Source organism: Mustelus asterias, chromosome 1 (assembly GCF_964213995.1).
Source record: "Mustelus asterias chromosome 1, sMusAst1.hap1.1, whole genome shotgun sequence".
Classification (NCBI taxonomy): Eukaryota; Metazoa; Chordata; class Chondrichthyes; order Carcharhiniformes; family Triakidae; genus Mustelus; species Mustelus asterias.
Genome location: NC_135801.1, coordinates 156,544,717 through 156,559,994, shown reverse-complemented (window position 1 = coordinate 156,559,994; position 15,278 = coordinate 156,544,717). Strand labels below are relative to the sequence as shown.

The following is a 15,278-nucleotide window of genomic DNA, read 5'->3' as shown; positions in this document are numbered from 1 at the left end:
AAAAAAACATTTCTTAAGAGCACATTAACATCACATTCAGGTTGATGTCCTTTTATACCAGATACTCGTGGATAATTTACAGCAGCAATTTTTGATTCTCCAATAGAAACAGAGAAAGTAGGCGTAGATTATTTGGTCCTTTGAGCCTGCTCTGCCACTCGACATGCTCCTGCTTATTTTCACTGGCAACCAGCCCGCCCAGCATCTTCCTTGGTGTCTGCAATCGATGGCCTCATTTTCTTCCTGGCCCTGTCCTCTTGCACGTATTTCTCTTCCACTCTGGCCCCTTTTCATTCCCGCTGCCCTACTGGCCTTTCACACTTTCCTTGTTCATCTTTCCCAATTCATCTTCTGAAACTCTTCAGCATGGACATGAGGTACATTATATTGATTCATTGCATTTGTCAACACGGCTCAATTAAATGTGCAATTGGAATTTAGTTTGACAGCGGCACTCAAAATGACTAAATAGATAGTGCCTCGCGGACAGAAACAGGCACTGATTGCAAAATCCACCAGTGTACTTCAATCTCACAACAGTGCTTCATAACCAACAGGAGGGTTATGCAAGATGTGTGAGGCACCTGGCTCTTACCTCCAGCTCTAATCCAATTATTCAAAGACTTTAGAGGAACGGCAACTTGAAGTACACGTACTAACTTGGAGAAACTTCCCTGTCTGATACAATTGGCTTGCTTTTTCATTCTATCAATCATACCTCCCGTGCAAGCAGAGAAATGTTCTACTCAGTAAACTGCTTGCAGGCTTATTTGCTCAGGAGTTACCCAGCCAGTTTTAGTCACTGCCAGAAGCAATGTAACCAGCTTCTAATTTATAAATGAAGAATCTTTTTTCTCCTAAGATCTTGCTTTATGTTATAAGTATGCTGTTCTTTTGCCATGGTTGATGTGAACGAGGCCAAATACACCCCTGCGTTCTGCTTGTGTCAACCAGTTCCACGAAAAACTTTAACATTTCAGAAATTTATTTTTGTCGGACCTAGTGTACAAAATGGCCGTCGCCTCCTTGTTGCATAAAATAACATTTGCTTCATCACAAAGTATTTCACTGTGTGTGAACTGATTGGAGACATGGTAAGCACGATATTATTGCACTTTAGAGTCTCAAGAAAAGCCAGTCAGATGTTTACAGCATGGAAACAGGCCCTTCGGCCCAACTTGTCCATGCCGCCCTTTTGTTTTTTTGAAACCCCTAAGCCAATCCCAATTGCCCGCATTTGGCCCATATCCCTCTATACCCATGTAACTATCTAAATGCTTTTTAAAAGATAAAATTGTACCCGCCTCTACTACTACCTCTGGCAGCTTGTTCCAGATACTCACCACCCTCTGTGAAAAAATTGCCCCTCTGGACACTTTTGTATCTCTCCCCTCTCACCGTAAACCTATGCCCTTTAGTTTTAGACTCCCTTGCCTTTGGGAAAAGATATTGACTATCTAGCTGATCTGTGCCCCTCATTATTTTATAGACCTCTATAAGATCACCCCTCAGCCTCCTATGCGCCAGAGAAAAAAGTCCCAGTCTATTCCCAGTCCCAGACTTACTTATAAGACTTACTTAAGTCCCAGTCTATAGGGCGGCACGGTAGCACAGTGGTTAGCACTGCTGCTTCACAGCTCCAGGGACCTGGGTTCGATTCCCGGCTTGGGTCACTGTCTGTGTGGAGTTTGCACATTCTCCTTGTGTCTGCGTGGGTTTCCTCCGGGTGCTCCGGTTTCCTCCCACAGTCCAAAGATGTGCGGGTTAGGTTGATTGGCCAAGCTAAAATTGCCCTTTGTGTCCTGGGATGCGTAGGTTAGAGGGATTAGTGGGTAAATATGTAGTGATATAGGGGTAGGGCCTGGGTGGGATTGTGGTCGGTGCAGACTCGATGGGCCGAATGGCCTCTTTCTGTGCTGTAGGGATTCTAAGATTCTTCTAAGATATTCAGCCTCTCCTTATAACTCAATCCATCAAGTCCTGGTAGCATCCTAGTAAATCTTTTCTGCACTCTTTCTAGTTTAATAATATCCTTTCTATAATAGGGTGACCAGAATTGCACACAGTATTCCAAGTGTGACCTTGCCAATGTCTTGTACAACTTCAACAAGACATTCCAACTCCTGTATTCAGTGTTCTGACCGATGAAACCAAGCATGCCGAATGCCTTCTTCACCACTCTGTCCACCCGTGACTCCACTTTCAAGGAGCTATGAACATGTACCCCTAGATCTCTTTGTTCTGTAACTCTCCCCAACGCCTTACCATTAACTGAGTAAGTCCTGCCCTGGTTCAATCTACCAAAATGCATCACCTTGCATTTGTCTAAATTTAACTCCATCTGCCATTCGTCAGCCCACTGGCCCAATTGATCAAGATCGCGTTGCAATTGGAGATAACTTTCTTCACTGTCCACTATGCCACCAATCTTGGTCATCCAATCATTTGAAGGTGGGGATTGTATGTTTTAAAACATCTGGTGTCTCTCTGATCACAGATTTGAAGATCTTGTCTACTTTTACATTAACAAAGAAGAAGAATGTTACCTGCCCCAATCCTGCATCATGCTTGGAGAGAACATTTCAAGCTATTTAACATAGGGTGAAATACCAGTAGCTTCAGGTTTGTTTATGGTAGAGATGGATGAAATTTGAAGTCATCTTTTGAGATGATGCACCATCGATTTGAGTGTATTTCTTCTTTCTCTCCTCCTTGACCTGTTCACTGTATTCGTACCAATAACTAAACGGGCTTTGAGCAAATACGGGTAGCAGTTTAGGTATAGCGTCTCGTTTGTGGATCATTTCAAGGTCAACATTTTACCAAATGAATTTTCCCTTCTCAGTTACAGAAGTTGTCCTCTTTAATTCGGACTTGAAATCTATTCTAGCTCCATTGCTAGGCAAGCATTGATTGTTTGAACATTGGTTTTGAGGTGGATCTTGATTGATTGCAGTGATTATTCTGTTACAGAGTGCTTTTGGAGAGTTTGCACTGTTTTTCTACGATACCCACGGTGGAAGTTTGATTGCTGTGCTTTGGAAACCTCAAGCTTTTACACCTCAACCTTTTAAGGTATGAATGACAGAACAATTTTGGAATATTTGAACTAAATTGAAGTATGCTATTGCATTGCTATTAATGACTTCAAATTCTGTCTTTATCAAATTTTAGTTCAGAATAAGATGGTGTCAATTCCTTAAAAAAACAACTTTTTTGTATTAATGCTCATTTTCTCATGAACCCATACATGTCTCTTTGTTATGACCTGTAGCTGGGTCAGGACATACCACTGGAATTCCACTTTTAATTGGCAGGTAGGATATGTGATAGTTTAACTGCAATATACATCGAGAGTTTCTCAGAAAATGAATAATACTGGCACCACAAATATACTTTCTCTAAAGCTGAAGATAATACGGCCTTCATTATCCAGTAAAAGAACTGGAATAAAATCATGCCCTTGCCTCCACTGCGGGTGTCAGTTGTGTTCAGTTAACCTTTTGGACATTTTGAAGATTTACATTTGGTCCTAATATTAAAACTACTAACCTGTAATGCTGTTTGTTAATCTGGAGGTGAATATCAAATGAATCCCAGTAATTTTAATCCTTCCTTCCTGTTGAACATTAGTCTTTCTGCCAGTCCCTCCACTGAGTTTGGCGACTGGCTTTGTGAGTGGAAAATCGTATCTCTCAAATTTGATTGAGTTTTTTGAAGGGGTAACCAAGAAGGTAGTTGAGGACAGTGCAGTTGATGTTGTCTAATTGGACTTTAGCAAGGCCTTTGACAAGGTACCGCATAGTAGGTTGTTGCATAAGGTTAAATCTCACGGGATCCAGGGTGAGGTATCTAAATGGATACAAAATTGGCTTCTTGACAGAAGCCAGAGGGTGGTTGTAGAGAATTGTTTTTCAAACTGGAGGCCTGTGACCAGCGGTTGCCTCAGGGATCAGTGCTGGGTCCACTGTTATTTGTCATTTATATTAATGATTTGGATGAGAATATAGGAGGCATGGTTAGTAAGTTTGCAGATGACACTAAGATATGGCATAGTGGACAGTGAAGAAAGGTATCTCCAATTGCAACGGGATCTTGATCAATTGGGCCAGTGGGCTGACGAATGGCAGATGGAGTTAAATTTAGACAAATGCAAGGTGATGCATTTTGGTAGATTGAACCAGGGCAGGACTTGCTCAGTTAATGGTAGGGTGTTGGGGAGAGTTACAGAATAAAGAGATCTAAATGTTCATAGCTCCTTGAAAGTGGAGTCACAGGTGGACAGAGTGGTGAAGAAGGCATTCGGCATGCTTGGTTTCATCGGTCAGAACATTGAATACAGGAGTTGGAATTTCTTGTTGAAGTTGTACAAGACATTGGTAAGGCCACACTTGGAATACTGTGTGCAATTCTGGTCACCCTATTACAGAAAGGTTATTATTAAACTAGAAAGAGTGCAGAAAAGATTTACTAGGATGCTACCAGGGCTTGATAGTTTGAGTTACAAGGAGAGGCTGGATAGACTGTGACTTTTTTCTCTGGAGCATAGGAGGCTGAGGGGTGATCTTATAGAGATCACCCCACAGCCTCCTACGCTCCAGAGAAAAAACCTTATAGAGGTCTATAAAATAATGAGGGGCACAGATCAGCTAGATAGTCAATATCTTTTCCCAAAGGCAGGGGTGTCTAAAACTAGAGGGCATAGGTTTAAGGTGAGAGGGGAGAGATACAAAAGTGTCCAGAGGGGCAATTTTTTCACAGAGGGTGGTGAGTGTCTGGAACAAGCTGCCAGAGGTAGTAGTAGAGGCGGGTACAATTTTGTCTTTTATAAAGCATTTAGATAGTTACATGGGTACAATGGGTATAGAGGGATATGGGCCAAATGCGGGCAATTGGGATTAGCTTAGGGGTTTTAAAAAAACAAGGACGGCATGGACAAGTTGGGCCGAAGGGCCTGTTTCCATGCTGTAAACCTCTATGATGCTTCATTGTTCAGGTACTCCTTCGCACTAATCGAGCCCAATCTTACTGTCTGTTCATGCCACACTCCCGCTGCAGCAAAGTCAGAGAATTTGACACCCATCCATGGGATGGGAAAATCCCGGCGGCATGGGTGGCTGTAACATTCCGGCCATTATGCTTATAGACTGCACCCTGCTTTGAATAACCTTGTTATCTCTCCCTCCCAACAGGTAATGGTCAAACTGCACCCTCACTGATCCTGTTAACTAAAAACATCCTATCCCAATTACTTTGCTAACTGACTCGCCACATGAGATTTTTAAATTTGAATCATTAGAACAGTTATAGCACAGAACAAGGCCATTTGGTCCATTGAGTACCACAGCACCAGAAGCTTCTCTGTCACTGAGTGGCAGTTCTATCCATCCCAGTCCCTTTTAGAGCAAGAATTATTCTCTTCTTCTCTAGTGCCTCCACATGTTTTCATAATATGAAGGCCAGAACTGGTCATAGAAATCTTAGGTGGGGTCTAACCAAGGTTCTTTACAGTGTTACAATAATGAAGGTTTGGGACAGTGCCTTCAGTTTAAGGTAAAGTAAAGGGGGTCATGTAAGCAGTGCCGAAATATATTTTTACAGCAAGCCTAAATGGCTTGATTGTTAGAAGTTAAAGGAGTCCCCAGGGAGACAGTGACAGTAGCATGGGTACTAATGGTGAATAGACAGTGAGTGTCCAAAGTCCCAGATAAGTGTTGAGAATGTCAGATTGTAAAGAGTTGTGCTTCAAACTGTCCATTTACTTCTAAGGTGAAAGAGAGTTGGGATCTTGAGGATAACTAGTTAGCATTTTGACCTCGGTAGAAGGCCCATGTAATTCATGTTACCACGTGCGGGGAATGGTCTAAGATATCCCTGAAAACTCACAGACAAGGGTAGACTCCTGAATTTGAGCGAGGGAGAGCAGCTACTGGCAGCAAGCTGCTATAGTTCACTGAACTGGAACATGGTGGGCTTATGTTCAGATTAAAAAGCTGGGGATGTAAAATGAGGCTGAAAGATTCACCTAAGTTGTACGAGAGAAAGACTCTGGGGGGAATCCCTCGATGTGAAAGACAGTTCTGAAATGAAAAGTTCCCAGGCTGAGGAAGGAAAAAAGCACTTATGAGCTAAAATTCACCTTGGACTGGTTCCAGGACAACTGAATGTTTACTTGAAGGTGTGAAGTGTAAAGTAAAATTTGAAGTTTGTTTTTGGTTATGCTAAAAGAAGAAGGAGGAGGTGTGTTTTGTGGCTTAAAGTAAAGTTGCTGACAAAGATAGCGTTTAGTCATACATGCCTTTTGTTACAATGAAAGATGTCAAATTTTGCCCAGTCAACCTTTCAGCTATTAATTGGAAGTTTGAATTTATTTTTAAAAGCTATCAGTCTCCATGTAACAAGTTTCACATATTTGCTTTTCTCTTAAATTCTGTCCCTTGAAAAATGAACATGTCTTTTTATCGCCTTATTTACTCATGCTGCTGCTTTTAATGAGGGCGGCATGGTGGCACAGTGGTTAGCACTACTGCCTCATAGCGCCAGGGAACGAGGTTCAATTCCGGCTTCGGGTACTGTCTGTGTGGAGTTTGCACATTCTCCCCGTGTCTGTGCGTGGGTTTCCTCTGGGTGCTCCAGTTTTCTCCCACAGTCCCAAGTTGTGCGGGTTAGGTTGATTGGCCTTGGTAAATTGACCCTAGTGTCAGGGGAATTAGCAGGGTAAATGTGTGGGGTTACAGGTCCTGGGTGGGATTGTGGTTGGTACAGACTTGATGGGCCGAATGGTCTCTTCTGTGCTGTAGGAGTTCCACCATCCTAGTTAGATAGTTACTTTCTGAGTATCTGATCTTATTTTCTAACCAAAATGTACTGCCTCACGTTGTCTATATTGACTTTCGCCTGGCAATTACACATCCATTTACCAAGTTCATTATTCTTCCCTGTGTTTTGTTCCTGTCCTCTGTATTAACTGAACCCCCCAATTAGTCAGCAGCAAATTTTGAAGTTATTCTTCTGATTCCCAAGTCCAAATCATTTTGTGTAAATAGTGAATAAGAGTGTCTCGCACTGATCCTTGTTGAACAGCTAGTTGCTAATCTGAGTATCTAGTTTTAACTTCAATCTGTTTCCTGTTTTGAAGCCAGTTTTGCTTCTGCTGCTTTTCCCCTGACTACACATGTTTTGAACCTAATCATGAGTCTACTATGCTGTACCTTATGGCAAGTCTTTTATAAATCCAAATTTATTACGTCTACTGCATTACTTTTTTAAAAAAAATTGTGGGACAAGGGAGTTGCTGGCTGGCAGCATCTGTTGCCCATTCCTAGTTGCCCGAGGGCAGTTGAGAGTCAACCGCATTGCTGTGGCTCTGGTGTCACATGTAGACCAGACCAGGTAAGAACGGCAGATTTCCTTCCCTAAAGAACATTAGTGAACTCGATGGGTTTTTCCGGCAATTGACAATGGTTCCATGGTCATCAGTAGATTCTTGATTCCAGATGTTTTTTATTGAATTCAAATTCTACCATCTGCCGTGGCGGGATTCGAACCTGGGTCCCCAGAGTTTCTGGATTAGTAGTCTAGCGATAATACCACTAGGTCATTGCTGCTGCTCTTATCTACCCTCCTCTTACTTCTTTGATGAATTCATGAGGGTTGGCCAAGCATGACCTTGCCTTTTGGAATTGGCGATGACTGCTCATTATTGCATTTTTCTTTCCCAGATGCTTTTCATTACATTTGAGTAAGGGTTCCGTTACCATATACATTAAACCAACTGGTCCCATTCTAATGTTCTATCTCCCTATTCACAGAGGAATCATATTTAATCAGGAAACAAACTGATGTGTCTTTTAAACATATCCCTGGTGATACTGCTTTTTAATTTCTTGCATTCTCTTGAATCAAGGAACACAGAACGCACATTGTATGATTAAGCACAGGCAAAAATCAGTCCTGTCACACCTTTGTGTAAACTGATGTGAGGATATCTTGATGGTCTGTAAACGTTTTACCTCATATATCCCCTTGACTGTTGATTTTCTTTCTGCTGTTGACATTATTGTTCAGCCTTTTGGTTACTTCTTGTTGGTTGCTACTATTTATGTTTCCGTTTGTCCTCTAATATTTCTTCTAGTTATCCTTAGTTTCTTTTGTCCGAATCGCTGTCCTAATTTATTTTTTGTTTCCACGGACCTTTTAAAATATATTAGCTGAATTTGTAGTTTGATCTAAGCTGCTTATTAAACATTATGGTCTAGGTTTTGCTATCCTTTTCTGGAGGGGAAAAAATGGAATATACTTCCCTCTAACAACAACCTGTATTTAGGTAGCACCTTTAACACAATGAAATGCCCCAAGGCGCTTCACAGGAGCATTATAAAACAAAGTATGGCACTGAGCTACATGAGGAGATATTAGATCAGCTGATCAAAAGAGGTCAAAGAGATAGGTTTTACGGAGGGAAGGTATTCCAGATCTTGGGGCCTAGGCAACTGAATATACAGTGACCAGTGGTGGAGTAATTATAACCAGAAGTGCAAAGAGGCCAGAACTATAGGGATCAAAGGATGGGGGGGAAGATGGGATCAGGATATTGAATTTGATGATCACCTGGGGTCAAAATGAATGGTGGAGCAGGGTTGAATGGCATCCTCCTGCTTCTATTCTCTATGTAATTAGAGGAGTGTAAGAGGGTTGTGGGCCTGGAGGTAATTACAGAGATAAGAAGGGGGAGACCATAAGGGATTTGAAAACAAGGGTGAGAATTTGAAAATCAAGATGTTGTTTAACCAGGAGCCACGGCTGGTCAACGAGCACAGGGTTGATAGGGGAACAGACTTGCTGTGAGTTAAGAGGTGGGTGCAGAGTTTTGGATGATCTTAAGTTTGAGGGGGGTGGAGAATGCAGGACGCAGGTGGAAGTGTGTTGGAATAGTTGAATCTAGAGGTAACAAAGGCATGAAAGAGGTTTTCAGCACAGTTGAGCTGAGACCAACCATAGAATCATAGAAACCCAACAGTGCAGACGAGGCCATTCAGCCCATTAAGTCTGCACCGACAAAAATCCTACCCAGTCCATATCCCCATAACCCCACATATTCACCCCACTAATCCCTCCAACCCACGAATCTCCGGACACCAAGGGGCAATCTAGCATGGCCAATGCACCCAACCATGTCCCTGGACCATGGGAGGAAACTGGAGCACCCAGAGAAAACCCACACAGACACGTGGAAAACGTGCAAATTCCATGGGGAGAACGTGTAAACCCCACACAGACAGTGACCCAAGCCGAGAATCGAACCCAGGTCCCTGGAGTTGTAAGTCCACAGCCCCTTGGGGGACACCTAGAGGTAAATGTATGAGAGCAGCAGAAGCCTTTGCAACTCTAAAAAGATGCTGGAAAATCTCATCACGTCTTGGCAGCATCTGTAAGGAGAGGGTGAAGTTGAACAATGCTACGAAGGTGAAAATAGACAGCCTTAGTGATGACGCGAATATGATTTTGGAAGCTTACCTTTTGATCAAATGCAACTCCAAGGTCGCAAACAGACTGGCTTAATATCTGAATGCCAGTGAAGGGGGTGGACTGGGTAACTCTGGTGCAGTGTTTTGATTGGGGACTGAAAACAATGGCTTTGGTCTTCCCAGTATTGAATTGGAGGAAATCTCCTCATCCAATATTGGATGTTGGATAAACTGTCTGACAATTTAGCAACAGTGACCGAGTTAAGAAAGACGGTGGTGAGGTAGAGCCGGGTGCCATCAGTATATGTTGTCCCTTCAAATGATGTCAAAGAGGGTCAGCATGTAGATGAGAAATAGGAAGGGACCAAAGATCAGACCTTGGGGGACACTAGAGGTAACTGTGGGAGCAGAAGAAGCCTTTGCATCTCGAAGGAAGTGCTGGAAATGCTGAGCATGTCTGGAAAAGAGCTGATGTTTTGAGCCCAGATGACCCTTTGACAAAGCTGATATTTTACGCCTTTGCAGCTCTCCTGAATAATGATGTTGTGATTTTGAGGGAAGCTATTGACTTTTAAAAGGAAATTCAGACTCAAGTTATTAACTGAAAGAATTGCACCACAAGGTTTCACATTTTAAACAAAAACCTTTACTGTACAAGAGTGAAGCAAAGCAATTGCTACTAACTTAACATTATATTTCATAAATGCTTACACTTTAAGTTTGAAAATCTCAACACACCCTATTCTATTGTTATTTCCACTCAGGAATTCCCCTATATGCCACAAGATCTTGAGGGTCCCTTCATTTATCTTGCGATCAAACCTAAATGGGAGGCACATTGATTAGCACTGCTGCCTCTCAGCCCCAGGGACCCGGGTTCGATTCCCGGCTTGGGTCAGTACCTGTGCGGAGTCTATATGTTCTCCCTGTGTCTGTGTGGGTTTCCTATGGGTGCTCCGGTTTTCTTCCATAGTCCAAAAATATGCAGGTTAGGTGGATTGGCCAGGTTAAATTGCCCGTTAGTGTTCCCAGAAATGTAGGTTAGGGGGATTATTGGGGTAGATATGTGGGGTTACGGGAATAGAGGTTTACAGCATGGAAACAGGCCCTACGGCCCAACTTGTCCATGCCGCCCTTTTTTTAAAAAAACCCTTAAGTTAATCCCAATTGCCCGCATTTGGCCCATATCCCTCTATACCCATCGTACCCATGTAACTATCTAAATGTTTTTTCAAAGACAAAATTGTATCCGCCTCTACTACTACCTCTGGCAGCTTGTTCCAGTCACTCACCACCCTCTGTGTGAAAAAAATGCCCCTCTGGACACTTTTGTATCTCTCCCTTATCACCTTAAACCTATGCCCTCTAGTTTTAGACTCGCCTACCTTTGGGAAAATATATTGACTGACTAGCTGACCTGTGCCCCTCATTATTTTATAGACATCTGTAAGATCACCCCTCAGCCTCCTACGCTCCAGAGAAAAAAGTCCCAGTCTATCCAGCCTCTCCTTATAACTCAATCCATCAAGTCCCGGTAGCATCCTAGTAAATCTTTTCTGCACTCTTTCTAGTTTAATAATATCCTTTCTATGATAGGGTGACCAGAATTGCACACAGTATTCCAAGTGTGGCCGTACCAATGTCTTGTACAACTTCAACAAGACGTCCCAACTCCTGTATTCAATGTTCTGACCGATGAAACCAAGCATGCCAAATGCCTTCACCATTCTGTCCACCTGTGATTCCACTTTCAAGGAGCTATGAATATGTACCCCTAGATCTCTTTGTCCTGTAACTCTCCCCAACGCCCTACCATTAACTGAATAAGTCCTGCCCTGGTTCAATCTACCAAAATGCATCACCTTGCATTTGTCTAAATTTAACTCCATCTGCCATTCGTCAGCCCACTGGCCCAACTGATCAAAATCCCGTTGCAATTGGAGATAACTTTCTTCACTGTCCACTATGTCACCAATTTTAGTGTCATCTGCAAACTTACTAACCATCGTCCTAAATTCTCATCCAAATCATTAATATAAATGACAAATAACAGTGGACCCAGCACTGATCCCTGAGGCACACCGCTGGTCACAGGCCTCCAGTTTGAAAAACAACCCTCTACAACTACCCTCTGGCTTCTGTCATCAGGCCAATTTTGTATCCATTTAGCTACCTCACCCTAGATCCTGTGAGATTTAATCTTATGCAACAACTTACCATGCGGTACCTTGTCAAAGGCCTTGCTAAAGTCCAATTAGACAACATCAACTGCACTGCCCTCATCTACCTTCTTGGTTACCCCTTCGAAAAACTCAATCAAGTTTGTGAGACATGATTTTCCACTCACAAAGCCATGCTGACTGTCCCTAATCAGTACTTACATATCTAAATGCCTGTAGATCCTGTCTGTCAAAATACCTTCCAACAATTTACCCACCACAGATGTGAGGCTCACTGGCCTGGGTAAGACGCTCTGTCGGAGAGTCAGTGCGGACTTGATGGGCCAAATGGCTTCATGCACTGTAGGAATTCTAAAGGTGCCTCAGTTGTCTGGAATTCACTTTGATTCTCCTCCGGAATGCCTCTCCTATTCTGCAAGGTCTGAGAATTCTTGGGTGCTGTCACTAGCATCTGGCTTGATGACCCTCCAAACTCTCCTTAAGCACCTCACAATGGAGGACACCTCAGCTTGAGCATGGGCCTCTGAGTGATTCCAAAATCAGAAAACACTCATGGTTTTCGATGGTCCCTACCCTCTGGCCTACAGCGTCTGGCAAATTCTCCCTCTCTGCCTCTCAAAGTTGCTCCCAGGCTCTTACTGACTGTTTCTGAGAGAAATCTCTCAGATAAACTCAAAAGCAAAAAAAAAGTATACCCCCCCCGCCCCCCCCACAAACTATCCCCACCAGAGCTAATTATTTCCTGTTCCCAAATCTTCCCTTCAGTGAAACAGTATGAATAATTTAAACCCCTTATGAATACAGCTATAGACGTCCTGCCTCCACCAAACTCAGAAAGGAGTCACCCATTTAACGTTTTTTCCATTTCAAACTCTGATCTCACTAGATCAACATGCATTGAATTGCAATCACTTTGAATTTTATTGATCAGCTTCTCACCAGGTGTTTTAATTTGCGTTTAAAAATGTCATCTCTCAAACATAATCCTAAAACATTTGAATAATGAAAGTAGACATTTTCACAACAATAACCGCAAAAAATTACTATTTCACCTGTGATGTGGAGATGCTGGCGTTGGACTGGGGTGGGCAGTCTCACAACACCAGGTGAAAGTCCAACAGGTTTATTTGGAATCGCGAGCTTTCGGAGCGCTGCTCCTTTATCAGCACCTGAAGAAGGAGCAGCGCTCCGAAAGCTCATGGTACCAAATAAACCTGTTGGACTTTCACCTGGTGTTGTGAGATGACTTACTATTTCATGTGTGCAAGCCAACTTTCCACATGTTTTGGTATAAATTATTTATCATGTTTTGCTGTAGAATCTGGCTTAAAACAAGCTTTTTTATTCTGTCAATTACAGACTTCACACATCAATGCAAAAATGTTGGAAACTAAAGAAAACGGACTTCAAATGATCCCCAATGTGGAGGCTGTAATGGAAGACTTTGAGATTCTTGGAGCCGATCTCGTGAAATCCGTTGAAGCAGTGACAGAGAAATGGAAGATCTAGTGATGTGAATCTATTCCAGATTGGTACTCAGTGCCTAACCTTTAGCACTGCGTTTTGGGAAGAATAGTGCAGTAAAATAAGTATTATGTATAACTTTATTGAAAATAATAAATGTTTTTATATGTTCATCTATTGGATCCATAACGATTCTTATGGATTGTTTTTTTTATATTTGGGACATGGGCGTCACTGGCTGGCCAAGATATATTGTCCATCCCTAGTTGCCCTTGAGAAGGTGGTAGTGAGCCGCTGCCTTCAATCGCTGCAGTCCACATGTTGTGTGTTGACCCACAATGCCGTTCGGGAGGGAATTCCAGGATTTTGGCCCAACAACTGCAAAGGAATGGCGATATATTGCCAGGTCAGGATGGTGAGTGACTTGGAGGGGAACTTGTAGGTGGTGGTGTTCCCATGTACCTGCAGCCCTTGTCCTTCCAGATGGGAGTGGTCATGGGTTTGGAAGGTGCTGCCAAAGGAGCTTTGATGAATTACTGCAGTGCATCTTGTAGATAGTATACACTGCTGCCACTGAGCGTCAATGGTGGAGGGAATGGATGTTTGTGAATGAGGTGCCAATCAAGCTGCTTTGTCCTGGACTGGCGTTGGGAGTCAGGAGGTGCGTTAATTGACTGAAAATGAATTTCTAAGAAGACAAGAATAGAATTAAGAAAATGTGTATGACTTTCAGTGTCGGTGTATTTCCAAGTATGTAAACCCTATGTCCCAGTTATTCAGTGATCAAATCAAACAACATGTTCCTCTGGCTGTTTGTAATATACAGAGTACAGACTATACTCAACCAGCACCACATTTGCAAATTCCAAAACAAAACGCCTGCAGTTAGATGTGATTCCACAATTGGGCGGCACTTTGTGAACAATCCTGTGCGCGCTAATAGTTACACTAACAACAAATTTAAGATAATCGATTGTGTTAAGCTAGAAGCAGCATATACTCATTCACAGGAACCTGTTCTCTGCAAACAATAGGAATGTGTTCAAGTCTTGTGCATTCTTGAATTACCCAGAAGCATGGGGAGCCTTGTTGCTTTCTCCCTGACAATACCTCGACCAATCAGTGTCAACATGCCAACCAATAAGTACTCTCTTCTCCTGTGGAATAAATTGTTGTGGTCATTTGAAATTTGACACACTATTTCTTCAACTCCCCTTGAATCCATCTGCCAATTATCATAAACATCTGCTCTTTGGTTATTAACCTCTCAGCTTGGGGAAATAGGTCTTGCCTCTCCAATTTATGTAGGCCCCTAATTATTTTATACTTCTCAATTACATCTCCCCGCCATTCCATATAACGTAGGACCATTCAGCCATCAAGTCTGTTCCACCATTCAGTGAAATCATAGAATCCCTACGGTGCAGAAGGAGGCCATTCAGCCCATCGAGTCTGCACTGACACAAATCCTACCCAGGCCCCATCCCCGCTCAGTTACCCTGCTAATCCCTTTAACCTATCACATCCCAGGACACTAAGGGTTAATTTAGCATGTCTAATCAACCTAACCTGCACATCTTTGGACTGTGGGAGGAAACCGGAGCACCCGGAGGAAACCCACACAAACGGGGAGAAAGTGCAAACTCCACACACACACTGACCCAAGCTGGGAATCGAACCTGGATCCCTGGAGCTGTGAGGCAGCAGTGCTAACCACTGTGCCACCATGCCACCCGCAGGTGGTGGTGACTATCATGACTGATCTGATGTGATAATCCTCAATTCCACTTTCTCACTTTGTCCCCATAATCTGGCTTCCCTCACTGAGTAAAAATCTGTCTATTTCGGCCTGGAACAAACTTAATGACCCAGCCTCTACAGCCCTCTGCGGTAAAGAATTCCAGATTCACTACCCTGTGGAGAAGAAACTCCTCTTTCCTGTCTTGAATGGGAAACCCCTTACTCTGAGATTATGCCCTCTGGTTCTCCACTCCCCCACAAATCACCTCTCAGCATCTAACTTGTCAATCCCCCGGAGAATTCTATGTCTCAATAAGGTCACCTCTCATTCTTATAAACTCCGATGAGTACAGGGCCCGGTCTTCTGTTCCTTCTTTCTTTGGCTCACTATCCTTTTTATTACACTTCTACAAAGTGCTTTGGGAGA

At 42.9% G+C, this 15,278-nt stretch overlaps 1 protein-coding gene across 1 annotated transcript in view; it reads left to right on the top strand.

Annotated features, from left to right (window-relative positions):
- Positions 1 to 13,286, top strand: part of nol6 (nucleolar protein 6 (RNA-associated)) — a 104,289-nt gene extending 91,003 nt beyond the window's left edge. Inside the window, exons 25-26 of the mRNA XM_078221229.1 lie at positions 2,974 to 3,075; positions 13,007 to 13,286. Coding sequence (XP_078077355.1) covers positions 2,974 to 3,075; positions 13,007 to 13,156 — 252 coding nt within the window. The 3' untranslated portion in view covers positions 13,157 to 13,286. The remainder of the gene's footprint in view (positions 1 to 2,973; positions 3,076 to 13,006) is intronic.
- Positions 13,287 to 15,278: the final 1,992 nt, after the last annotated feature.